This window comes from Hyaena hyaena, unplaced genomic scaffold (assembly GCF_003009895.1).
Source record: "Hyaena hyaena isolate Hyena2069 unplaced genomic scaffold, ASM300989v1 scaffold_466, whole genome shotgun sequence".
Lineage (NCBI taxonomy): Eukaryota > Metazoa > Chordata > Mammalia > Carnivora > Hyaenidae > Hyaena > Hyaena hyaena.
This window is the reverse complement of record NW_024081099.1, coordinates 26,008-53,835: the sequence shown is the minus strand read 5'-3', so window position 1 is coordinate 53,835 and position 27,828 is coordinate 26,008. Positions and strand designations below refer to the sequence as shown.

Sequence of the window (27,828 nt, the reverse complement as noted above, 5' to 3'; positions counted from 1 at the left end):
GGAGAGCTACAAGCTTACAGAATCTTACACAGATGAGACTTCTGTTTATTGTCCTCAGCAAACTGATCTTTTTTTCCCTGCTTTTTTTCTTGAAGCACATTTGGCTCAGTAAGTGCTTTCAAAATATTATCTTTACAGGACTTTTCATGGTTTGTAACCCTCTACAAATATACTTGTTTTTCTTTAGTTTGTGTATTATAATAAATTTCAATCTAGTCCTTGAAGGTTTTCTTAGAAAACATAATTCTTAGCTCAATCTGTATATCATACATTGTTGTGTAAATTGAAACTTTATATATCCTATTTATTTATTATTTTTTAAATGCTTATTTATTTTTGAGAAAGAGAGAGACACAGCATGAGTGGGGGAGGAGCAGAGAGAGAGGGAGATACAGAATCTGAAACAGGTTCCAGGCTCCGAGCTTTCAGCACAGAGCCTGACGCAGGGCTTGAATTCAGAACTGCGAGATCATGACCTGAGCCGAAGTCGGCGCTCAACTGACTGAACCACCCAGCCACCCCAAATATCCTATTTATTTTTTTGAAAATTGGTGAAATATCCTCAGAAGCCATCCTATCATGATGAAATAGTTAAAAGAACTTCAATTTATTGTGGAGTATTCATTCTGGTGATGTTTATGTTTAAAAATACCACACATTCTCATAATGTTTTGCACAAAATCAATGGCAAAAAAGAACTAAGTGCAAAGATACTCTAACTGAATTAAATATATTCCCTAACAACTCATGAAAATATCTTTTTCCTGGAAATCAAAACTTTATGCAGCATTTATTCATTTTTTAAACAAATATATATTCCAAATTCTATGTAAGTCTATGTGGGAGAACACAAAGATTTATGCTTTCTACCCTTGAAGATTTAAGGTATATCAGGATAAGGAAAAATACTCCAAAGCTAAATAACAAAACGACCACATGTGATTAAACCCTAGGTTAGTTTTACATTTTAAAAGTGCATGATTCTGAATCACTCTTGGATTCAGTTTGAATATCTTGCTTGAGAAACTTTGGAAATATGCACAGCTCTATTTGAGATTTGCCTGCCTCACTGATTCTATTCAAGATGAAGCGAGAAGCAAAAAGAAATGTGAATTTTGCCTATTTCTCAAATTATTTGGGTTTGAACACAGGGAAGAGGAAATGTAAGGCTTTACCCTGCAACTCTGGGAAGGATGACACCTTCTGAGACGATGAGAGCTACCATGAGCTCTAGGATGACCACAAGAGGCTGAAGAGATAATTAGAGTGTGATAGGGTTGTATTCCATTGTATTCCACTACGATCTCAAAGCTATTGGACCCTGAACATGTTCCTTGAATAGCTCTCTTGTGTTAGAGAAGAAATGAGAGAGTGTTTCAGGTATTCTGCTATGGACTGCCGCCTTTTTTTTTTTTTTTAAATGTTTTATTTCTGAGAGAGAGAGAGACAGCATGAGCAGGGGAGGGTCAGAGAGAGAGGGAGATACAGACTCTGAAACAGGCTCCAGGCTCTGAGCTGTCAGCACAGAGCCCGACGCAGGGCTCGAACCCACGAACCGCGAGATCATGACCTGAGCCGAAGTCGGACAGTTAACCGACTGAGCCACCCAGGCGCCTCTGGACTGCCTTCTAAACTGGTTCTGGGAGTGTAGCATTATCAAATTCAAACTTCTGAGACATTGAGGATACCATGGAAACTTTGCTGACAATAACTGGGAGATAGTTAAGAATGTCATAGTCAATAAGAATCTTGAACAATGTGACCTGAAGTCAGTATCCCATACCTAACACTTAAACCTGGAGCAGCTGACAATAAATGCTTCTAGGAGCTACCAGTAAAGACCACCTAAGAGGCTGCCAGCAGAATTCATGGGAATCTCTATCAGTGGGCATCTCCATTAGAAACAGGAAGTTGATAACCAGGATCTATAGTCTAATTGCTTAGAGGTCTCTAGCTTTCTACAGAGAGTTACATTTAGCAACTAGGGTAGAGAGTCCCTATTTTTCATTAATTTCTTACTGAATGAAGATTAAATTTGTCCAGCAGACAATGCACTAAGATTGGAAATTCAGAGACTCTGGCTAGGACACAAACACCTTGAAGTGTAGTAGGCTTTTATGTTCTTAGTGGAATCATAAGATTATGGGAATTCAGAGGAGAGTAGGCCTGAGTTAGATGCTCAGCTGTTATTCATCAAGGTGCTGTACTTTAAATTATATAGGCTATGGACTTGATACTGAGGAATAAAGGGAATAATAATAGTTACAGTGTGTCAGAAAGTCTTTCAAGGTAGAAAAAATGACAAAGATGTAGACACAACAATACTGCTTTAGAACTTTTTGGCTGGAGTGAGTCTGTATTAGCTACAAGAAAATAGAAGATGGGAAGGTAGATTTAGTCTAAATTGTTTTCAGGTACTTGAAGAGCAAGTTAAGGAGTATGGAGACAACTGGAAGTATCAAGGTTAGGAAGGCCAAAATGAATGCAGCATTTTAAAAAGAATGAAAATTCTAAGGTTAGGTTATATATTTGGGAGCTTGCTTCTTGAGATAGCCCTGAATCGCAATGTACTTTCCTCTTAGAACTGCCTTTGTTGCCTCCCATAGGGTTTGAACTGTCATGTTTTCATTTGCTTCCATGTCTTTTTCTTTTTTTAATTTCTTCTTTAATTTCCTGGTTAACCCAAGAATTCTTTAGTAGGGTATTCTTTAGCATCCATGTATTTAGGTGCTTTTCAAATTTTTCTTGTGCTTGATTTCAAGTTTCATTACGTTGTGATCTGAAAATATGCATGGTATGATCTCGATCTTTCTGTACCTGTTGAGGACTGATTTGACCCAATAAGTGATCTATTCTGGAGAATGTACCATGAATCTGAAGAAGAATGTGTATTCTGCTGCTTTAGGATGAGATGTTCTGAATATGTCTTTAAGTCCATCTGGTCTAGTGTGTCATTCAAAGCCATTGTTTTTTTTGTTGATTTTCTGCTTAGATGATCTGTCTATTGCTGTAAATCGGGTGTTGAAGTCTCCTTACTATTATTCTACTTTATCAATGAGTTTCTTTATGTTTTTTATTAACTGTTTATATATTTGGGTATTTCAAGTTGGGGGCATAAATATTTATGAATGTTATATATTCTTGAAGGATAAAGCTCTTAAATATGATATAATGCCCTTCTTCATCTCTTGTTCAGTCTCTGTTTTAAAATCTAGTTTGTCTGGGGACACCCGGATGGCTCAGTTGGTTAAACATTGGACTGCAGCTCAGGTCATGATCTCATGGTTCATGAGTTTGAGCCCCATATTGGGCTCTGTGCCTGGAGCCTGCTTCAAATTCTGTGTCTCCCTCTCTCTCTCTTCCTGCTCACACTCTGTCTCTACCTGAAAAATAAATAAACATTTTAAAAAATCTAGTTTGTCTGATATAGGTATGGCTACTTTGGCTTTCTTTTGACCTCCAATAGCATGGATAGATGGTTTTCCATCCCCTTATTTCAATCTGCAAGTGTCTTTAGGTCTAAAATGAGTCTCTTGTAGGCAGCATATAAATAGATCTTGATTTTTATCCATTCTGCTACCCTATGTCTTTTAGGTGGAACATTTAGCCCATTAACATTCAGAGTGATTCTGAAAGATGAGGTTAGTGCCATTGTGTTAACTGATCTACAGAGCTGGCATTTCTGGTAATCTCTGGTCCTTTGCAGTCCTTGTTGCCTTGGTCTGCTACTAACCTTACACATGAAAAGATGCTCAACCTCACTCATCATCAGGGAAATATAAATCATAGCCACAATGAGACACCACTTCACACCTGTCAGAATGGCTAAAATTAAAACCCAGGAAACAACAGATGTTGGTGAGGATGTGAAGAAAGAGGAACCCTTTTGCACTGCTGGTGGAAATGCAAACTGGTGCAGCCACTCTGGAAAACAGTATGGAGATTTACCAAAAAATAAATGTAGAATTACCCTATAGCCCAGCAAATGCACTACTAGGTACTAATCCAAAGGACATAAAAATGCTGATTTGAAGGGGCACATGTACCTCAATGTTTTCCGCAGTGCTATCAACAATAGCCAAATTATGGAAAGAGTCCAAATGTCCATTGACTGATGAATGGATAAAGAAGATGTGGTGTGTGTGTATATATATATATGCACATATATATACATATATATATATATATATAGTATATATATACTACTTGGTGATGGAAAAGAATGAAATCTTGCCATTTGCAGCAATGTGGATAAAACTAGAAGATATTATGTTAAGTGGAATAAGTTAGAGAAAGACAAATATAATATAATTTCACTCACATGTGGAATTTTCATATATTGAAAATATATTTTCAATCACATGTGGAATTTCACAATATAATTTCACTCACATGTGGAATTTAAGAAACACAACAGATGAACATAGGGGAAGGGAAGGAAAAAATAAAATAAAAACAGAGAGGGAGACAAACTATAAGAGACTCTTAAAGACAGAGAGCAAACTGAAGGTTGCTGGAGGAGTTGTGGGTGGGGTGATGGGCTAAATCGGTGATGGGCATTAAGAAGGGCACTAGCTGGGATGAGCACTGGGTATTATACGTAAGTGATGAATCACTGGGTTCTACTCCTAAAACCAATACCATGCTGTATGTTAACTAACTTGAGTTTAAATAATAATAAAAAAATCATAGAACCTGCACTGACATAATAGAATGCTAAAAAACTGAGAAATTAAACCAGATCACTTGAGGAGAAGTGAAGGAAATAAAATTCACCTGTAGGATGAAATTCCCCAAAGGGGAACAGTTTGTAAGCATTATTTGGAATAGGGAAAGCATTTAATTCTATTGGGCAGAGGGGAGCTAGGTAGACACTGATTCACTGACAATGGGAGAGATCTAATTAAAGAGGATACTTTTAAGATTAAGGGGTTAGGGTCGGTCACTGAGTTTTGTGTTTATAAAAAATCCCATACAAAGAGTCAATTTGTATTCAGTTTCACAGACTGTGTAACACCCACGTGTGTTGGCAGACTGGGACAGCTAGAACAGGGAAGGAAATGACTCCAAGTTATTTAATAAAACTGGTTTTGATCAAAAATAAAAATAAAAGATTGTCACTACCTATGGGCTAGGTTGAAGTGCAAGGGGTGGATAAAAGTTGTAAACAGACAAAGTAGGAATGAACAATGCAGTCTACGCATGAAATCAAGGCGGTGAATTAGGCTGTAGGAAACTCAGGGAAATAAAACCTTATTATAAAGGAATAATTGATGGAATGTCAAAACTGGAAGTTGGAGGGTGCAGTGGCCAGTGTGATGTTCGAAATGCAGAACTGAATTAGGAAGAGCAGAATCAATAATAGCTGGTTTGATGGGAAGATAATGAGTTTCATTTAAGGCCTTTGGAATTTGATTTGTGAATATTTTAAAATAAAGTCCCTCATGTCATAAAACAAAATATGGGTATGATTTTTTGTTTTTTGCAGTCTCTCCCTAGGAGGGAGTATTGGCTTTTTTGGTCTTAACTTGCATCTCTATTTGGATGACTCCAGGCCCTGTCCTCTCTCTTTTACTCCATAATCAACTGCCTGCTGAACATTTCCCACTTGGAAATTCTCATCCTAGAGCCCACAAAGTGAATACAGAGGGTCCCATGGATTGGTACCAAACTGGAGCCATAGGAACAGCTTTGTCAAAACAGGAAATTTTTTACAGCCTTTATTACCTGCAAGATTTGTGCATTTATAATACAGGTAAAATGTTTTCAGGAGAAATAAAAAAATGAACATATCTCATGGGACATAGCCAAGCAAATTTTCTGGCAGTACAGAGAAAAACAGAAACAAAAGAGAACAACATTTAATAACGTCCTTAGAGATGTAAGTTTACTATTCTACTAAGGCTGCATATGATTTAAAATACTCTTGAATACTATTAAACTATAATAGAACCCAAGTTTCCTAAACTCTCTCTGATCAAAAGGCTGACAGCCTGAGGCATAGTGAATTTATTTTTAGTAAAGAAGAAGGGCAGACTGGGATAAAATAGAGCCATTTTGTTCCCATCTAGCATTTACAACAGTTTTTATTGAGGAAAAAGTCAAGATGGCAGCTGACACAGCCAGATTAAATGTCATTATCCATTCTGTAATTTTTGCAGTAGTCACTTACACCTAATTCTAGAAAATAGACATCTGGTCAAACATAGTTTGACAGAGAGTTCCAGTGCCTCACCACACAGTGTTCTTCTGTGTGGTATTCCTTCCCAGTATGTGTCTAAATCAGGAAGCCTATCCCTGACTTCACCAGTACTCTTTGGATTTTCTAATTTGGGGAAAAAGTAGGATTTAATTACTTTGGGAGGCCTCACAAAATATCAGGTAATAACATACCTTGACAGTGTGCATTTGTTACCAGCATAAAAAATAAAAAAACAAAATAGAGAAGCTTTGGAGAGAATCTGACAATGGATGTAAATGACTTAATTAACATCATCTATTACTTTTGTACTCTGTATTATGATCTGTTAGTGATTACGTAGGACTTCACAGATAGCTTCTTGCTGTAAGTAGTTGAATTTTTTGTTTGTTTGGTTTGACATGGTAATGAGAACAGTTTGACTAATACAAGAACTGCATAGTTAATATACAGAGAGGGGCGCCTGGGTGGCTTAGTCGGTTAAGCGTCCGACTTTTGCTTAGGTCATGATCTCGCGGTTCGTGGTTTTGAGCCCCGCGTCGGGCTTTGTGCTGACTGCCAGCTCAGAGCCTGGAGCCTGTTTCAGTCTGTGTCTCTCTCTCTCTCTCTCTCTCTCTCTCTGACCCTCCCCTGCTCACGCTGTCTCTCTCTCTCCTAGAAATAAATAAAACATTAAAAAAAAATAGTAGTAGTGTCAATAACAACAAAACATTTCATACTTAAGAATCGAGAGGAGGTAACTTTTAATTAAAACATCCCCTGCTTGGATATGATAAATATATTTCCTGTGACATGCAGCTTTTCCTATATTTAAGCTCTCAACATTTTGCTTGCCTCTTTTGTTCTTTCTTCAAATGAAGAATGGAAATCTGGAAGAATTAGTTGTACCCTATGCATACCGGAGGAAGCTCACCATGATGTTTTTGTGGATGAAGCCCCTCCGATATCGAGCTGGTTTCAGATGTGGATATTCTTCAGTGCTGGTGATTCTAATATTCCAAACCTTTTTCCAGGCCTCATAAAGCTGAACGTGTACAGGGTAGACACCCGAGTGGTGAGGGGCCACCGCATAGCCCATGTCCGTAGGAATGCCATGCTCCTAAGACCAAGCATACACGAATTAGAATGTGGGAAGATTTATTTTGATCCCGTTTTTACCCCAAGATTTTCAAATGTGGTATAAATACATTTGTTTAAATCCATCATTATTTAATTTTATTGTAACACTTAAGGGGCGCCTGGGTGGCTCAGTCGGTTGAGCGTCCGACTTTCGGCTCAGGTCATGATCCCACGGTTAATGGGATCGAGCCCCGCATCGGGCTCTGTGCTGACTGCCAGCTCAGAGCCTGGAGCCTATTTCAGAGTCTGTGTCTCCCTCTCTCTCTGACCCTCCCCTGCTCACGCTGTCTCTTTCTCTCTCCTAGAAATAAATAAAAATATTTTTAAAAAAAACAAAAAAAAAACTTAACAAACATCAAGACCTCTAGACACCATGAAGCCTAACCATTCCACCAGTCTTGATGTTAACACATTTGTGTTGAAGAGAGGGTGGAACAGGACTAGTGGTTTTAGTGAGTAACTTGAAAGAGTCTGCATTTAGTGCATCTTGTCATAGCCACCTGTTCTTCCTTCTCATAATTTTAATAAGTGAAATGACAAGCACTTGTTACAAACAACACTCAGCACTCCCCACAAAATAAGACCAACCTTTATTAGAGGAATAGAACACATTCCGGGTTTGCTAGATCTGCTAAGAGGATTTTTATTTCGCTTGTTGCCCAGGTTCTACCAAGCTTTCTACACTTCTGGTGGTCCTTCGGCATGTGGGCCAATAATAGACTATGTTCCCTGCCTTGGAAGAAACATGCACTTTCAATGAGAAAATGTGTTAAATCTTATAGAGCAATTTTCTTTGAGGTTGAAGTCCTGGTTATAGTAAAAGTAGAAAGTACTGAAAGAGCCAAATAATCTGGAAATTTAGTTCATTTGAAGTCAAGATTTTGTATATACAATGAGTGCAGTTACAAAAAATAGTTTTAAAATCACACATACACATATATATGCACACACACTACTATCGTCTATTCGGTTGATTCTGGCCAGGTCAGAAAATTCCAAAAATAAATCTATGCGACATCTGGATATATTACAGGGGGTGTGGGGAAACCTTGTATAATGTGATTGTTCTTCTTCATTTGAGATGGTCCATTAATCCTGATACATAGAGGAATCTTTTGTCATGGAGGAAAACTGCACAGGCATAAAAGATGAAATGTGTCTTTTATGAAAAGATCACCCATGGCTTCAGCAGTAGATGTGATTTTTTTTTCTCCTGATAGTTTATTTTTATAGCTGTAATTTCAATTGCTTTATAGTCTTCAAAAGTTCCACCTAAATAGGCTTTGCTTGAATTAGTCATGGCTTTTCTTCACGTTAAAGAAAAATTGCACATACAGAGATACCATCAGTATCAGGCTACTAAATATATTATAGAAATATGCTACAAATGGATATGGAAAAAAAGGCTAGCTGTGTTTGGCTAGGTTGTAGAGCTAGCTTTTTATTCCCCCCTCCCAACTTATATAATAACAGGAGGTGATGAAGTACATGAAGCCCCTGAACATAGAAACAAAACAGGTTGCTAATGGTTTGTAGTTCCTTAAGTATCAGACTCCTCTACACGGCATAAAGGGCCCTCAACTTTTGGTCCCGATACTATCTACATGGCCTTATTTCCTATCAGCAACCATCCTTCCCATGCCCAATATCTGATGATTCCCTTCAAGTCTTTGCTCTGCACTGTACACACTGTTCTCAACTGGAATACCCCTTTCCTCTTATCTTGTAAATTCTGCTTATCACTGAAGACTGAGTTCAGGCAGGTATAGTTGGAGTTATTGAAAAGGGATACCCCCACGTTTATGCCACGAGGAAAAGCATTAGAGGGGAGTGACCCATGCCTGTGTTTTTGAGGGGTGACAGAGAAAGTTTCATGTTCTTCATTTTATTTGCATCTTTGTAGAAATTACCATATTTATGCAACTATTATTTTATCATTTAGAATTTCACTAAAAACTGATTTGAAACATCTCACTGCATTTTTTACTGTTTTTCTTTTTAAAAACTCAAGCCAAAGCAAATTTTTTTCAACTAAAAATAATTTACCAAGGCATACTTTGTGTTACAAAAGGTCAGTGAAGTACTCATCTAAATTGGTGTAAAAAATGGGGTGCAGTGATAACGTACTGAATGAAAGAAAATGAATTTCAATCATAGAAATTTAAAGAAAAAATTAACAGTTACAGGTTAACAGTTTTTAAGAACCAAGGAAAAATGCACAATGATAGGAACAGTACCATTAAATTCAAATGTCCCCAAATTTGTAAGAAATTATATGAATAGAAAGCTCAAGGTGGTTTTAAATGCCCATCAGTGTTTGTCTCTGTCGTCAGGAACACCATGTGAGAAAAGGATGGCCCTGCACAGCAGGGACACTTCCTTTACTTTGGAGTATTCTCCAATATTGGGGGGAAAATTATATATACAACTTTTGTTTTTTATTTCCAGCTTTTAACACTGAAGAAATGCTGAGGCTTTTTAGTCTCATCTTTTATTTGTGTGCTGGTGCAGCTTGTCACGGTGGTAGAAAACACCACTCCTGGAGTCAGACACTTCTGGCCATTTTGGTTTTGCCTTTCCCATTGGTTTGGCCTTTGGCAAGTGATTTATGACCTCTAAGCCTTGTCCTAGTCTTTAAAATGCTAGTCATAGAGTACTTATGTCAAAGGAGTTGAGAGTAAATTAAATAGTATTATACAGGGAAAGCATTCAGTGCATGATACACATTCAATGTTTGTTGTTTATTGTTGTCATTACTCACCTGACTCCATTTTTTTATAAGCTATGATCCTACTATTCAACCATAATGTGCATATTATGAAACCACTGGGGCACCTTTTTATCAATAAAAGAGCTAGGCCCTCTTTCCTATTTTCACCGCAGATTTTGGGATTCTCTCTTGTGAGGATTCTGTGACTTGTATCCTAATATCTCTTCTTGTGCTTACTTCCTTCCTGATCTGTCCAAATGGCCTCAACCAGTGCCATGTGGCTCCAGCCTATAAATTATTGACAGTTAGTTAGAAAATATCTTTTAAAATAGCATTTAGATAAGGACAACATAAATTGGCACCCAAGTTTGCATTCAGTACCAGAAAGAACACTTGAAATGTTATCACACAGAAAAGTTTGGGCTAAAATGTAGGTAGGAAGGCAGGCTATCAGGTTTTAGAAGGTTTGGGTATAATGCTTAATGCTTGACTGAATATTCTCTTCCAAACCTTTTAATGTGAAATTAAGCACTTATTATTTTGTTATATGGGGCCAGAAGCCTAAAATAATAGACATTTTAGCTTAAAAAGTTAATTCTCCTTCTCTGTTAATCCTTGATTAAAAGTAGCATCTTAGTTCTAGGAACTCTGTAATCCACACCAAGATTTTCCTAGTGGACCAAAAAGACTGGGGAATATGGCTATGTCAGTATAAAATGGAAGTTAAATACTTAGAACACAGGTGGGACTAATGAGTCTTACAGCTGAACTCTGCATCTTCACCTCTCATCTCTACCAGATATGCTCTTTCCCTGGGGTTCCTCCATGTCATTAAATGACACTATTGGTCATCATCCAACTAGTGTTCAAATATGTAGAAATACTTATATGTTGTTCTTGACACCTATTTCCTCATTCTTTCCTTAAATCCAGTCCATTATCATATCCTATCAGTACTAGCTCCAGTTTACATCTTAAATCTATCCACTTTTCTCTAATTCTGTCATCACCATTACCCTAGAATAATCTACCATTTTATTCCAGGGGCTTCTAGCACAGGCTCCTAACTCTTCTCTCTTTTCCTCTCTCATGGACTCTAATCTATTTTCTACATAGTAGCCAAAGTAAGACTTAAAAGTCGCAAATATGATCCTGTAATGTCCTTTTCAAAATCTATCTTTGTTTTCCCCTTGACTTATGGTAAAATACAAAATTCTTAGGATAGTTCCAAGCCTTGCATGATATGACACTTTTCTCCCTATCTCATTTTCCACCACCCTCTCCCCCTTCACTGTATTTCCATCATATTTATCTTTTCATGAAATCCATCAAGCATTTTCCTATCTTAGCATCCTCCTATATATGGTTTTCTTAGCCTGGTATAAATGTCCCTACTCCAACTCTTCACCTGGATAAATGACACCTCTTTTTGGTGATTCATCCTGTCATGTCTATAAAGAAGCCTTCACTGACAAGTCCTTACCTAAATTAAGTCCACATTAAGACTTCTCTTTGTAGCCTTCATTTCTTTTTCATAGTACAGTGCATAGTTTGCAAGTGAATATTGTTCTGTGTAATTATTTTGTAATGTCTCTCTTCTTCATGAAACCATAAGCTCCCTAAGTTCTGGGTTTTGTTTTGTCAACTGCTAGATGCCCAGTGTCTTACCAATAGCAAGCACTCAATTAGTATTACTGAGCAAGTTTGTGAACTGATTCTGACCACCTCCTCTCATTTTAACTTTCATTTTCTCAATGATCTCACTTAAACTCTCAGTTTGCCTGCAGAATGGACATATGGTACCTCACTGGGAAATTTAACACTTATATGAGTAATACATGAAAACATTTTTGAGACTGTAGCTAAAAATTTTTATTCAAGTGCAAAATAGACATTTATTTGTTATTATGAACTTATATATTTAAATTACACTGTATAGAATAAAAATTGCAAGATTTTCATAAATTATACATTTAAATACGTCCAAATAGAGAATGTGAAGATAATATATTTTTATCAAGTAAAAATGATCCTATATTCCTTAGAAAAATTCCCCAAAAAACTAAAAGAAGAGAGAAAAAAATTTGTTATTCAGGTTATTTGAGCTGCTCAAGTAATTTTAATACTGAAGAATCATTGTTACAACCTTTGATAATGTTTACTTAAATTCTTGCTAGTATACGAATGGTACTTTACTTTTTAAAAATTTGAGTATAGTTGACACACACTCTTACATTAGTTTCAGGTGTTCAAGGTAGTGATTTGACAAGTTTATACATCATGTTGTGTTCACCACAAGTATAGCCACCATCTGTCCCACTATATCACTATTACTATACCATTGGCTGTATTCCTTATGCTCTACCTTTTATTCCCAAGACTTACTCATTCCATAAATGGAGGCCTGTATCTTCCTCTCCCCTTCATCCATTTTGCCCATCCCCCACCTCCCTCCCCTCTGGCAACCATTAGTTTGTTCTCTGTATTTATAGTTCTGCTTCTGTTTTTTTGTTTGTTTATTCCTTTTTTTTTTTAATTCTACTTACATGGTATTTGTCTTTCTCAGTCTGACTTATTTCACTTAGCATAATGGAATGGTATTTTACTTACTTTTAATATTTTTCCCTTTTAATCTTTATAAATAGAAGAACCTTTTAAATTTCCACTTATGACTAGACTTGTTGCCTGTTTTCATATTCCTCAGATTAGCAAGTTTGAAAACGAATATAATTAAAAAACCCACATGGTAGGCAACCAAACAGACATTCTATATTCTATAGTGGAAAAAATCTAAAAGTTCATTACAACATAATTTGGAAAAACCTCTAAGTGCTTTTTTACAGTTCATTTTGGTTAGAGTGTCCCATTTCCTCAGTTATAGAGGAGTTCATTCTTTGGTTAACTGTCTCATAGTATTTAAATTTACAATTTACATGGGTTTATGATACAGTTTCTGTATGTTTACATTTGGTAGTATATTTCGCAGTTGTTTCTAGAAAAAATATTGTTTGCCTTTGATTTTTAAAGTGGCTTCCTTAAAAGCTATTGCTTTTCACATAGAAAGGAATACATATTTCCATATGATAGAAGCATGTTTGGAAAATAAATTAGAACCTTTTAACATAAAAGACATATGAGTGCGGACACACACATACACACTATGTATATATATATATATATGTATATACATATATATGTATATGTTTATATATATATGTATATATATGAAGGAAATGATTTATGAAACTATTCCCTTGAATTTGAGGAGCATTTTAAAGCTTCTAAAGACAGTTTCTTTTCCTAAAGTGAAACTAATGGGCTATACATAAAGTTTAGTTTATGGGAGCCCAGGGGGCCTCTCTCCCATCTGGAGAAGGAGGAGTTCTGTAGCAGTTACAATAGATGTAAATTACAATTTCAAAGACGTGAATTCCTTCTTTACCTAGAACTAAACCAAGCAAGTCAGGGTGTATCTTTAGGCTAGGGAATTAAGGTTTGGAAGTGAATAACATTGTCAATATTAAAATTTGTTCCCCTAATAAATGACAGTATCTCTGGTATGGCTTGAAATAAAAGATCCTGAAAGAAATAATTATCTCAGTATAGGAATCTGATATTTTATTTTTTTCAATTGTGCAAGTAGTCACTAAGGCTCAGATTTAAAATTCTATGTTTATTTGACATAATCTGTATGGTTTTAGAAGTGATATTATATTCAGATGCTAAGCATAAATGCACTGTTTTTAGTCCATGATGTAATCTTAAACTAACATATAATTTTTCACCTATAAATTTAAGGAAGTAATAACCTCCTATGATGTGATTGGCATATTTACATAAATTTGGTTAATTTTTATAGATTTGGCCAATAAACTTATTTCTAGTTTTTTTTTTACATGGTGATATTAAATTCATCATATAAAGTTCTGTTTGCTGGTTGGTACATGAAAACTCTGCAGTGATGATCATGGTGTTTTTATTTTTATTTTTTTTCTTTCATAGTTTATTGTCAAGTTGGTTTCCATATAACACTCAGTGCTCATCCCAACAAGTGTTCTCCTCCATGCCTATCACCCCCTTTCCCTTCTCCCCCACCCCTATCAGCCCTCAGTTTGTTTTCAGTATTCAAGAGTCTCTCATGGTTTGCCTCCCTCTGTCTCCCCAACTATTTTTTCCCCTTCTCCTCCCCCATGGTCCTCTGTTAAGTTTCTCCTGATCCACTTATAAGTGAAAACATATGGTATCTGTCTTTCTCTGACTGACTTATTTCTCTCAGCATAACACCCTCTAGTTCCATCCACGTTGGTACACATGGCCAGATTTCATTCTTTCTCATTGCCATGTAGTATTCCAGTATATAGATAAACCACGTCTTCTTGATCCATTCGCCCATTGATGGACACTTAGGCTCTTTTCATGTTTTGGCTCTTGTTGAAAGTGCTGCTATGAACATTGGGGTCCATGTGCCCCTATGCATCAGCACTCCTGTATCCCTTGGGTAAATTCCTAGCAGTGCTATTGCTGGGTCATAGAGGAGTTCTATTGTTAATTTTTTGAGGAACCTCCACTCTGTTTTCCAGAGGGGCTGCACCCGTTTACATTCCCACCAACAGTGTAGGAGGGTGCCCGTTTCTCCACATCCTCACCAGCATCTAGAGTCTCCTGATTTGTTGATCATGTGGTTTTTAATACATTTGGTTTAACAGTTTAAGCTCATCCTCTGTTGGCAGCTGTTGTATAATTAAGAATTTGCTGGTCTTCATCATCCCTGGTTCTTGGGAGATAAGATTGAAATCCTTAAGATTTTCCAGAGTGATAGGAATGACTTTGTTATTGATGGTCAGCTCCTGAGACCATATCTAAGCTTATGCTGACAAGATGATTCAGAACAGGGTTTGGTCCCTATCCTAAAATTTGTATGGAACCACAAAAGACCCCGAATAGCCAAAGTAATACTGAAGAAGAAAACCAAAACAGGAGGCATCACCATCCCAGACTTCAGCCTCTACTACAAAGCTGTCATCATCAAGACAGTATGGTATTGGCACAAAAACAGACACATAGACCAATGGAATAGAATAGAGAACTCAGAAGTGGACCCAAAAATGTACAGCCAACTAATCTTTGACAAAGCAGGAAAGAATATCCAATGGAAAAAAGACAGCCTTTTTAACAGATGGTGTTGGGAGAACTGGACAGCAACATGCAGAAGAATGAAACTAGATCATTTTCTCACACCATACACAAAAATAAACTCAAAATGGATAAAGGACCTGAACGTGAGACAGGAAACCATCAAAACCCTAGAGGAGAAAGCAGGAAACAACCTCCTTTACCTCCACCGCAGCAATTTCTTACTTGACACATCCCCAAAGGCAAGGGAATCAAGAGCAAAAATGAACTATTGGGACCTCATCAAGATAAAAAGCTTCTGCACAGCAAAGGAAACAATCCATAAAACTAATAGGCAACTGACAGAATGGGAAAAGATAGTTGCAAATAACATATCAGATAAAGGGCTAGTATCCAAAATCTATAAGGAACTCACCAAACTCCACGCCCGAAAAGCAAACAATCCAGTGAAGAAATGGGCAGAAGATATGAACAGACACGTCTCCAAAGAGGACATCCAGATGGCCAACAGACACATGAAACAATGCTCAGCATCCCTCCTCATCAGGGAAATACAAATCAAAACCACACTGAGATACCACCTCACGCCAGTCAGAGTGGCTAAAATGAGCAAATCAGAGGACTCTAGATGCTGGTGAGGACGTGGAGAAACTGGCACCCTCCTACACTGTTGGTGGGAATGTAAACGGGTGCAGCCCCTCTGGAAAACAGTGTGGAGGTTCCTCAAAAAACTAACAGTAGAACCCCCTATGACCCAGCAATAGCACTGCTAGGAATTTACCCAAGGGATACAGGAGTGCTGATGCATAGGGGCACATGGACCCCAATGTTCATAGCAGCACTTTCAACAAGAGCCAAAACATGAAAAGAGCCTAAGTGTCCATCAATGGGCGAATGGATCAAGAAGACGTGGTTTATCTATATACTGGAATACTACATGGCAATGAGAAAGAATGAAATCTGGCCGTGTGTAGCAACATGGATGGACCTTGAGGGTGTTATGCTGAGCGAAATAAGTCAGGCAGAGAAGGACAGATACCATATGTTTGCATGCATAGCAGGATTAGGAGGAACTTAACAAAAGAGCATGGGGGAGAAGAATGGGAAAAATAGTTGGGGAGACAGAGGGAGGCAAACCATGAGAGGATCTTGAATGCTGAGAACAAACTGAGGGCTGACAGGGTGGGGGGGTGATGGGCATGGAGGAGGGCACTTGTGCAGATAAGCACTGGGTGTTATGTGGAACCAATTTGACAATAAACTATAAAAAAAAAAAAAAAAAGGAACAGGGTGTGTCCAGGCCAGAAAAGCCACCCATGTAATTAGAGGGGAGGTGCTTTGAACCAGGTGATATTGGCCTGACCTCCAGGTAGGGGTGGAGCACTGGAGATTGAGTTCAAGCACATGCCACTGATTCAATCAATCATGCATATAAAATGAAACCCCAATGAGAACGTGACACCAAGGCCTATGTGAGCTTCCCTGAGTCCAGAAAACCCAGGAACATGATATTCTTTGTCTTATAGTTTGGATATGAAAGAAGCATGTCTACAGTAACACAAGTCTTTGGATTAGTGTTAAAGGTGTTAAACAATGAAATGGTTGGTGTCTACCAGACAATCTCAGGGATAAGGAGACCACATAGTATCATGGAGTTTTCTCCAAATATATAGGAACACTTGGCTCAACGTTGTGCTGCCCTTCATGAGTTGTAGGATCTTGGGTAGGTCTCACCAAGTCTCACTTCCCTTGCTTGCCGAGTAGGGACAATAACATTAATGATAAAAAGTTGTATAGAATGACAGATATAATATAAACAATATTATTGGTCAATTACTATTTAATTTCCTTTCAATTTATTAATATTCTCTTTTTTTCCTTGGAGGGGGGAAGAGAGGGAGGGGAGCAGGGGAGGGCCTGAGGGAGAGAGAGAGAATCTTAAGCATGCTCCACACTCAGAGCAGAGCCCGATGCATGACCTGAGTCAGAATAAAGAATCAGATGCTCAACGGACTGAGCCACATATTCTCTTTCTGTTTTAAGCAACAAAAAGACAAAGAAAGAAAGGTAAACTAAGGATCCTTCTATATCACTCCTACTCTTTAAAAAACTCTTCAACATTCTTATTTAAGAGGAGACATTCCTAAAGAAGATACACTATACTATCACTATCAATCTTGCCTAAAAAAAGTTTTACAAAAAAGTATATAATTTTTATGGAAATTAATATTATGGATAAAATGTGGTAAAAATACTCTTGGCAAACCATAAATTTGATAAGGCTATAATAGCAATATCAGCATAAAACCCTTCTTAACATCGCATATTCCCCTTCAGGCATTACTCCAAGTTAACAACTAAGTTGAAAAACTGAAATGAAATTTAGTACGCCAAATGCATTAAGAAATTCCAGTAACAAAATTTAAGCTAATAATTCAGCACTGATACTGAAATTTAAACTTCATTTTCACTGGTAACCTCTAAGAAGGAATGATTTGGGGGAGGGTGACAGATTTTCTTCTAGTCTTCCCTAGTAATGGTATAATCTATTTCAAGGAAGTTTCTATTTAACAGAGCATGCTGCTTTCCTATCTTCGAGTTCCCTTCAGAATTTTTGAAGTGTCGTCATATCACTGTTGAGTGTTTCACAAGTAAACATGCCACTAAAGGTTGTACATTTATAAGAACACTCAAAGGAATGATGTAAACACTTGTACCTTACACAGGCCAGGCTGAGTTTTTTGAATTGCTGCAAGTTCTTCAAGTAAACACATGAAGGATTTTGTAGAAATATAAAAAACTGAATTTATGAAGTTTTTTTTTTTAATTCTGTAGCAAAATAACCAAAAATAAAATGATCTGCAGACACAATAGAGGAATCGGAGGGTTTAGTTTAATCCAGTCCAGCTTTCTCAAAGTTTGAAGTGATGAGTCTTATGTGGACCTTTGGGGTCCTTGAGAGATAATAAAGCTATAAATAATTCAGGGACAGTCTCAGATTCCCAAGGTACTTGCGAACACATTCAATCTTTCTGAACATGCACAGGGTTGATTAGAGTAGGAATCTTTAATTCTGTCTAGTATCAGTTTTAATTGAAGTTTAATATTCCAGACAGAATAAAAAAGTTGATATTGCTCTTTGTTATAACTACTGCATATCCTCTGGTATTTATAATAGCCACCAGGACAGTTCACACTCATGGTGTTGGTTGCATAAACACAAGAAATTATATAAATTATATAAACACCTATTTAAAAGAAAAACATTGTAGAAAGTCAAATTTTAACATTCCGAATTTATTTAAAATAGTTCTTTAGGGAAGTAACAACATTCTGATTATAACGTTTTGGTAATAGCAGTCAATAACAGTATCAATGGCATGGCAATTTTCAATTATACAAACCATGTTCGTTACATGGGCTTTGGAGCCTGACAGACCTGGGGTCAAATCCTTTCTCAGCTTTCACTGGCTACATGAGTTATGGAAAATTATATAAGCACTCTGAGCCTCACTTTCTCCATTTTCAATAGGGGGGTGATCAGCCTCACAAGTTGTGTTGTGAGGATGTTAATTGAGGATATGTGAGAAGCACTAAGCATGATGACTGGTATATATATGGAACTCAAATTTCTCTTCCTGCATTTCATCTGGAGAGTCCCGAAGCTTTCTAACTAAAATGCAGACTTCTGCTTCATGTAGGGGAATAGAATAACAGAACTTCAAGTGTCACAGCGTTCCCTGATCTGAGCATAAATTGAACAGAATGGGGCAGTAAGGAGGTGAACTTGGATGCTCCTGCAGTGATCCAGGCCTAGGGCGAAAGATGGAGAAGTGGAGTGGGAGTTGAAAGCACTTGGATGGAGCAGGATATGGTGCAAAGAAAGAACTCATGGAAATAGTTGAATGATTGTGGACATGGAGGGGGAGATGTGAAAAGGCCAAAGCAGATGAAAGGGTGGCATGTGTGTGGACCTCAGTGTCATTTCTTCTTATGCCATCACTTCCATCCCTGCCATGTTTATGATCACCTGTCAGAAAACAAATGCCTCTTCCATTTTAACTAAATGTAAGACACTCAAAAAGGAAGGAGAAGTCAAAATTTAGTAGCAGCACGCATGGATCTGGAAATAAACCTTTCCCCAGCTCCATCCCCGCATCTGACTCCAGCTCACCACGAAGAGTTTCTTGGAGATTTCATAAAGGCTTTTAGATCATTTTGTGTCCAATAAATTTGGGCAGTGCGGGACTATTTTCATGTAGGACATGGACTAAATTTATCTTCCTTTTTACAAAACCAGTTTAAATTACCCTACATGTGCTGGAGATGCAATGTAGAATTTTTTGTTTTTAGAAAAAGAAAGGAAAGGAATTGAGGAATAGTTTTCTATACTCTCCAGCTTATTAGGGAGCATGAAATCTTCCTATAGAATGGATAAAAGTAATCTGGAAAGGAATTTCTAAAGAAAAGGATTCTAAATTCCTGAGGCAATCAAAACCACTTTCCAAAGTGTAATGATGTATACAAAAGAGAAAAAAAAATGCTGTGCCTCGGTAGAATGGGTAGGAGGGGGTATCGACATGTAGGTGAAATACAGAGCTTCTAAGGAAAAGCAGCAGTTTATATCTGCATACTTTAAATAAGTATACACATAAAATTGCTAGGCTCCTACCTTGATGTTATTTTTGACCTGTTGAAATCTTTGGCTTCCTCATCATCCATCCAATAAGAAGCCCTATTGATCCTATTTCAGAAATAGTTTTTACATTTCTCTCCTTTATAATTTCACTTCAGCTGTTAGTTTTAAAGCTGTTCTTTGTTTCTTCTTCCTTAATTACTTACATAGTAATCCAATTTGTCTACTTACCTCCACTCTCTCTGCTTCTCTCCATCCTCAACACTCCTACTCTAATGTTCTCTGATTTTTGTTTGTTTGTTTGTTTGTTTGAAACAGAGAGAGAGAGAGAGCGCAAGCTGGGGAGAGGGACAGAGTAGGTGGGGGGGAGAGAGAGAATATTAATCAGGCTCCATGCTCAGCACTGAGCCAATGCAGGGCTGGATCCAATGACCCTGGGATCATGACCCAAGCTGAAATGAAGAGTCAGATGCTCAACTGACAGAGCTACCCAGGTACCCCTAATATTCTCAGATTCTACAGTCTATGTGGAAGTGACTGAACTCTGGGAAGGAGATAAAAATGTCATCTTAGAGTTCAAAATGCTTAAAATATATAATTCTGAAAATAATTAGATGTAAAATTTCAATTTTGGATAGCAGATTTGAAAACATTTTGATAGAAAAAGGTGAAACAATTGCTAGAAATACACTAAAGGAATATAGCTAAAGAAGGTTCGGGGATTCAAAAAGTGTAATTCTCTCTAGAGAATTATAATTATTCAAAACAAGGAAGAAAACATTATTTAACATAGTGGTTAAGAGTCAGAAACCTCTGAATTTAAGTGCCAGAACTGTGCCTTTGCTGTGTGGATCAGAGCAATTACTAACCCCTTTCAAATATCAGCTTTGTCTTCTGTAAAACAGAGGTGAGATCAGGAGGATTGAGATAAGAATTAAATATGATTAATAAGAGGACAAATAAGATTATTAATTAAGAGTTCCATCCACACAGTGAAGGGTCAATAATGTTAGCTATTACGGAAAGAAACTGCTTATAGGGCCCTCACATACACCAGAGTTTAAAACAGGTACATGAGATAAAAGCAAGTGCAAATAAACAAGACAAAAACAACTAACAAAACAAAATAAACAAAAATGGTAAAAAATAATATGAAGGAGGCTAAATTTATTTTCCATAAATTGCTAATTAAAAACAACTCTAGTCAGTAGAAGATAAACAAAGAATATTATTCCATGTTCACAGTTGGAAAGGAGGAGGCTGATATACTTTGATGATTGGGGGAAAAAGCAGAAATGCCCAGTATCTCTTCAGATTCTACTTCCCCTGTCAAAGAGAACAGCTTTTCAAACTATGTATGACGGTATAAACATAAAATTAGATGAAAAGACATGATGAATGAAATTGTAAACTGTAATAAAGTATTTCAATATATTCCAGGCTCAGAAGAGCATGTCTTAAGGTATTTAAAAATAATAAAACGTGGATTTTTAATTACCTTAAGATGTACTGTTCTGAGACTCCTTGATCAATAACTTGATGAAGATCCAAAAGTCATACTGATAAAATATACTTGTAAAATATATGGATGATCCAAAGCTAGGACATATGTAATACGTGTTGAATAACAGAATCAATCTTTACAAGTATGGTGATATACTGAAACACTGAACATATAACAAATATGAAATGTTAAAGGGGCAGTTTTAATCACAAAGCTAGCATTCAGTTAACAAAAGCTACTGGACAAAAACAAATACTGAAGGCTTAATAGTTCATGGACAGAAGGTCTAGCAGACACAGGTGTGATATGATGGTTTTAAAAAATGTGCTCTTTGGCTACCTAAATATTAGTAATGTATACATAAAAGGAAAATATTTTACTATTTTCTGTTCTAATAATGGTCACACAAAGTCAACATATATACAGAAACAGAACGACAAGTTATATGTTGTACAATTATGGCAACTGGGATGATGAGGAAAAACCTATGGAATGCTTCAAGATACATGACTTAGAGGTATATGTAACTATATTAATCATGCTTTTTTATTTTCTGTATTTCTGATGCTCTGACATCTGAGACCTTGTTGACCCTGGGAAGATTGCCTCTCCCAGAGCTATCCAGTTCCTAAAGACAGTTAAACACTTATCCAAGAGCATGCTCTTCAAATGCAAAACAACCAGTTCAGGGTCCCTACTCTCAACCACTTCCTTTTTTTTTTTTTTTTTTGAGAGGAGAATGTGCAAGGGAGCAAGAGGCAGAGAGAGGAAGAGAGAGAGAGAGAGAGAGAGAGAGAGAGAGAGAATCCCAGGAGGGGCAGAGAAAGAGGGAGAGAGAGAGAGAAGTGGGACTCAACCAAAGTGGGACTGTAACTCACCCGATACAGGACTCTAGCTAATGAACTGTGAGATCACAACCTGAGCTGAAGTTGGATGCTTAACCAAGTGAGCCACTCAGGCACCCATACAATCACTTCCTTCTTAAGCTGAGCTGCTACCTCCCTGCCCTCATCACCTCAGGGCCAAGTATAACACAGTTAGAAACAGCCCCTTTACAACAGTGATGACTGAAATTATCATCCAACTAGCCCATCCTAAACCTGTTTACCCAGCCTTGTCTGGCCTTTCTTATAGGAACTACCATAAAGGCTCTTGTCCATGCATTTCCCTTATTCTATCCACTGCTGACTCTAATGCTACACCATGGGGCCCTAGATGGTGTGGTGTGCTCTCTCTTTGGAAATTTCAGTAACTAGCTTTTCAATTGCAGTCGTCTCCTCATCTGATGAACTCACCAGACCCATATAATAATAAAACCTACATTTTTAAACAATAATGATAAAATCTTAAGATCTGGAAGAAATATTTATATTTTCATCTACCAAACATTGAGCACCTACTAGTGTTAATCACCATTCTATGTAAAGAACCTAATTAGAAGAAAACTCTACCTGAATGTATAGGATTGTATTCCCTCTTCTATGGCTTACTTTCTGAATGTACTTATTCAAGTTCCTTCTAAATCATATAATTAGTTGATTATACTCAAGGGTAATAATAACAGCTGGCATGCTATCCACTGTTCATTCAGAACTGTTGCCAGCTGTTGAGCTGGAGGTGGATGCTGGAGACTCTGAGCCAGGCCTCTTTAGTTGCTGAGCAGTTGGGAGGTTTGGGACATCCTGGGACAGGATATGAGGTGATAGTGGGGATAAGGGTAGTAGCACTGACACATTTCAATATTAGAATCACTGGCATGGCCATCCTTGTACTTTTAAGTTGAATATTAGTCCTGATAATACATTCTTTGGTCTCCTCTTTGTCTCTTGGCCTTACCAAGTTTCTTCAGCTATTGTTTATATGAAGAAAATTATAGACTTCAACATATTGGTCATCATGCTCTGAATAATCCTAGTGTCTTTTTAAAACTGTGCTACTTGGAGCACTCTCAACAATAGCTAAAACAGGGAAAGAGCCTAAGTGTCCATCCACGGACAAATGGATCAAGAAGATGTGGTTTATCTATACCATGGGATACTACATGGCAATGAGAAACAATGAAATCTGCCCATGTGTAGCAACATGGATGGACCTTGAGGGTGTTATGCTGAGCGAAATAAGTCAGGCAGAGAAGGACAAATATCATGTTTGCACATATAGGAGGATTAGGAGGAACTTAATGGAGGAACAAGGGGGAGAAGAAGGGGGGAAATGGTGGGGGAAAGGGAGAGAGGCAAACCATGAGAGACTCTTGAATGCTGACAAAAACTGAGGACTGATGGATGTGGGGGGGAGGGGGGGTTGGGCATGGAGGAGGGCACTTTGGGGATGAGCACTGAGTGTTATGTTGAAACTAATTTGACAATAAACTATTTGTAAAAAAAAAAAAAACTGTGCTACTTGGGTAACTCAAGAAGTGGTTACCAGCTCCAAGTGGACGTCACTTCTGATTTGAACTCTATTTCTATTAGGACCACAAGAATAGTGCTTTGTTTTCAATATTAATAAAATAAAAATTGAATGTGTCTTTTTATGAAGTGGTTCACTGAAGTAAAAATGATAGAATTCATTCATTCTCTAGCTGGCAAGCAAACTAATTAAAAGATTATCATATATTCCTTAAGCCAGCAAGTCTTTCAATATATTTTAAATTACATTTTGATACTATAATCTTTATTTCCATATTACAAAAGTTAATGTGCTCACTAATCTAAAAAGTTGCATACTTGACACTAGACATTTCAGCTAATGTGAATTAGCAGTTCTGCTGAACTTGGAAAAGAAGAGGGGCAAAGGCAAAAGACACTGTTTGAAGGAATAATGATCATGCAGTCAAAAAGTACAATACTCGGCAAGATTTTCTGTTTTCAGGATTAGAAACATTGTTCTATTACTAATTTTAATACAATTGTATATTACAGTGTTAAATGTCATCTGATATTGGCAATGAATCCTATGATGAAAATTTCTACTAATTATTTTTTCATTAAAAATTAAGCCACCATAATTTACCAAAAATGTTAGATCTAATTCTTTGAGAGTATAGATATAGATAGATAGATAGATAGATAGATAGATAGATAGATAGATGATTTTTTTGATGTTTAAATGAAATAAGTTATTTTACTTATTAAATGGAATTTTGCCAAGTTTTAAAGCTGTATAATAGATATAGCAGATTTTAAAAAATGTTTATTTTATTTATTTTGAGAGAAAAAGAGAGCACAAGCAGGGGAGGGGCAGAGAGAGAGAGCAGAATAGAGGATCTGAGCCTGACATGGGGTGTGAACTCTCAAAAGGTTAGATCTTGACTTGATCTGAAGTCAGACACTTAACCAACTGAGCCTCTCAGGCACCTCCATACAATAGGTATTTCAAACTGTGATGTAGGTCATTAACAAATATCATAATTAATTCTTGTTTCAGACATGGATACCTTGTCAAAAAAAACCCCACCTTTATTAACATTTCATTTTAATACCTGAAGGAGCCCATATTTTACAACTAAAAATATTTTCTAATCAACCTCTAAAGCTGTATCTCCTGGCGGCTGAAATCATCAAATGCAAGTTTGCTTACAGGATTTACTTGATCTTCCATAATAAGCTATTAAATAGAGCTTTCAGAGCTAAATTAAAATGGACATCAAATTCCCTTGTGAGATGGAAATGTCCAATTGTGTAAAAGGATAATAAATCAGATGTATTTGCTAGAACTCAACGAAAATAACAGGTATTTGGTTATAGATGGGGATAGAGAATGCTCAGACAAAAAAGTTTTATGTCATAGTCTCAGATTTTCTTAGTTGGAAACATACTTTAAATGTCTTCTAACTCAATTGCTCATTTGAATATTGAATTTTATCCATGAGCTCCAATCTTGTCTGAATACCTACTTGCTCCCAGGGCAGCACATTGCTTCTTTGTATGTTCTTTCAGATCCCTCACTGGGAGAAACACTCATGCTTTCTTAACTTCAGAGCCTTTCTAAGCCAGTGGAGAAAAGCAGGATGCCACCCAGTTTAGAAATGCACTGTTAGCACAGGTTAAGCTTTTGTTTGTTTCATCTAGTGAGTTGTTGGTTGAGACAAAACTTCCTCTAGAATAATTTCCGTTGAATTATAAAGTAGCCTTTCTATTTATATGTGACAAAAGAAACTCATTCATGTGGAAGGATCCTCAGATTTAGTTGTCTCCTTTCCCAACATTTTAGAAACCCTGCCTGTCTTAGTTTAGGGGACCTCTGGGATCCTCAGGGAAAAGTTACCAAATGAGTTCCATGTCTAGTTTCTCAACTTCCTTTATGTTATCAGAATTACCAAATATTCCTTTAGATTTCCAGGAAGAAGGGAAATCTAGACTTATTCCTTTGAATAAGTTTGGGTGGAGAGGCTAGTGAGAAGTCTGGGCGGTTACAATATATGCTGTTTTAGATGACCTGGATTTCTGGATTTAATTCTACCCCTAGTGAGCTTTATAATCCTGAGTGAGTCACTGTATTTCTCTGATTTTCAGTTTCCTTATCAAAGTGAGAATGAATATAATTACAATTCAGGGTTGTTATAATAATTAAAGGAAATAATACAGAATGTATAAAAAACATAAACCTCTTTAAATTTAGCAGCAAAGCCACTTTGTAACCCTAATGCCTTCATGGGAAGTAAAAGAGTTAACACATGTCTAGAAAATGTGTAGAATTCACATTAACCAAATGTCATAGCAATTCAGAATAAGCTTTTAAACTTGAGGATTTTGGTTCTTCTCACCTGTCACGCTAAACACCTTGCAGGAGCCTAGGCAAAAATTGAAGATGGCAGTTTTCTGATAGTGAATAGAATGATAATAAAAACAACAGCTGCCATCACTGTTTGTGAGGTGCGAATCACTGTTCTCAATCGCTTTACATATATATTCTCTTTCATGGGATTATGGCTGGGAGGGACTGGTCCTGGATTTGTCTTTTTTCTTGTCTGTCCTTTGCTGACAAAAAATAAATAAATAAATAAATAAATAAATCCATGGCTCCTATATTTGATTAAACATTAAAGAACACATTTGGTCTTATTTCTGAAGCTCCTTCATGACTGTTCTCTGCTGCCTTCAGGACCATAATTTGGGTTGTCAACCTGTACTTAGGAATGAAATTTTGAAGAAAATGTCCTTTGCTTTGCACTTGAGTGAGGAGGTTAAGAATAGGCAAATTTCAGTTCTGAATTATTAAATTCATGATGCTTTTTAGATGAGAATTCTAAAAAATGTATATAATTCCTGTGCATGTCTATTCTCATTATATGTAATTTCAAGTATTTATACTTGTTTTAAGTACAAACATAACATTTATTGATCCATCCATTCAAGTAATAATAGAATACTATTATTTAGATACTATCTAGCTGCAGAGAAATATAGATAGCAGTTAATGTCACGTCATTCATCACATCTGCCTTGATAAACTAGTTTTTTGAAAGCTACCAAAAACAACAAACAACAAAAAACTCCCTGCTTACTTCTCTGTTTTTAATCTTATATTAATGCTTTCTTTTACTCTATGTTTTTCTTCTTTCACAATTTCCTTTCTCCGCAGATTAAAGAATAAAAGCAATTTTCTTCTTCACATACTCTCTTGCTGATTAATGTTGCTTCTACCAGTAAGTCTTAGACTTTTGAAGATGACAGAATTAATGCTTGCTGCATCAAGATAGGATTTTTAGTGCTCTCCATTAAAAAGTGTGACTATGTTTACACACTCTTACATGCTGTTTACTATTTCTGTTTATATTCTAGGGGAGGAAAGGAGGCTCTTCATCTCACAAGAGTTTGAAAATTCTATCAGAACATTTTCACAATATCAGTATGGAGGGCACTATTCTCATTTTCTTGACAGAGTATCAGTGCATGCCCAAGGTGCACTTGCAGCTGCATATCTATTTTGGGCAGTCACTGAAGATCAAAGACAAGTATGGGCTCCTAATGTCATCCATTAACTGTTTGGCCTTCTATATCCTCAAGAGAAAATCATATTTTATGAATTCTTATACAATTAAGTTGGATACTTAATCAACTACCCAAACTTCTTGGCTCCAGCAGTTTACATAGAATACAGATCCATGATAAGTGAGCATCAGTACTCTGAAATTCTAAGTGGCCAAAAAGCTAACAGTTATATGGCCGGGTGGCCAGCAAAGGGAGACATAACCCTTGACAACCACAGACTCTTATGTCATTTTAGGGTGAAATATGCTAAGGAGTAGCACTATAATATTTTGGAACATATAATGTTGGGAACTATAATGTTTAAGGGCTATAATGATGGGAAAGGCATATATGTGGAAAGCCTCAAAGTTAAGCAGTTATATTTGAAATCAATCATTTCTAGTTATGGGATCAGGACTTTATTTTTTATTTATTTATTTTTTTTACACTCTCATGACTTAATTTATTTTATACCTGGAAGTTTGTACTTCTAATCTTTTTTTTTTTTTTTTACAAATAGTTTATTGTCAAATTAGTTTCCACATAACACTCAGG

At 36.7% G+C, this 27,828-nt stretch overlaps 1 protein-coding gene across 1 annotated transcript in view; it reads right to left on the bottom strand.

The window, feature by feature from the left end:
* Positions 1-27,828, bottom strand: part of LOC120246339 (bifunctional heparan sulfate N-deacetylase/N-sulfotransferase 3-like) — a 132,483-nt gene that overhangs the window by 90,056 nt on the left and 14,599 nt on the right. Inside the window, 1 exon segment of the mRNA XM_039253807.1 lies at positions 7,113-7,298. Within this exon segment, the coding sequence (XP_039109738.1) occupies positions 7,113-7,298 (186 nt within the window).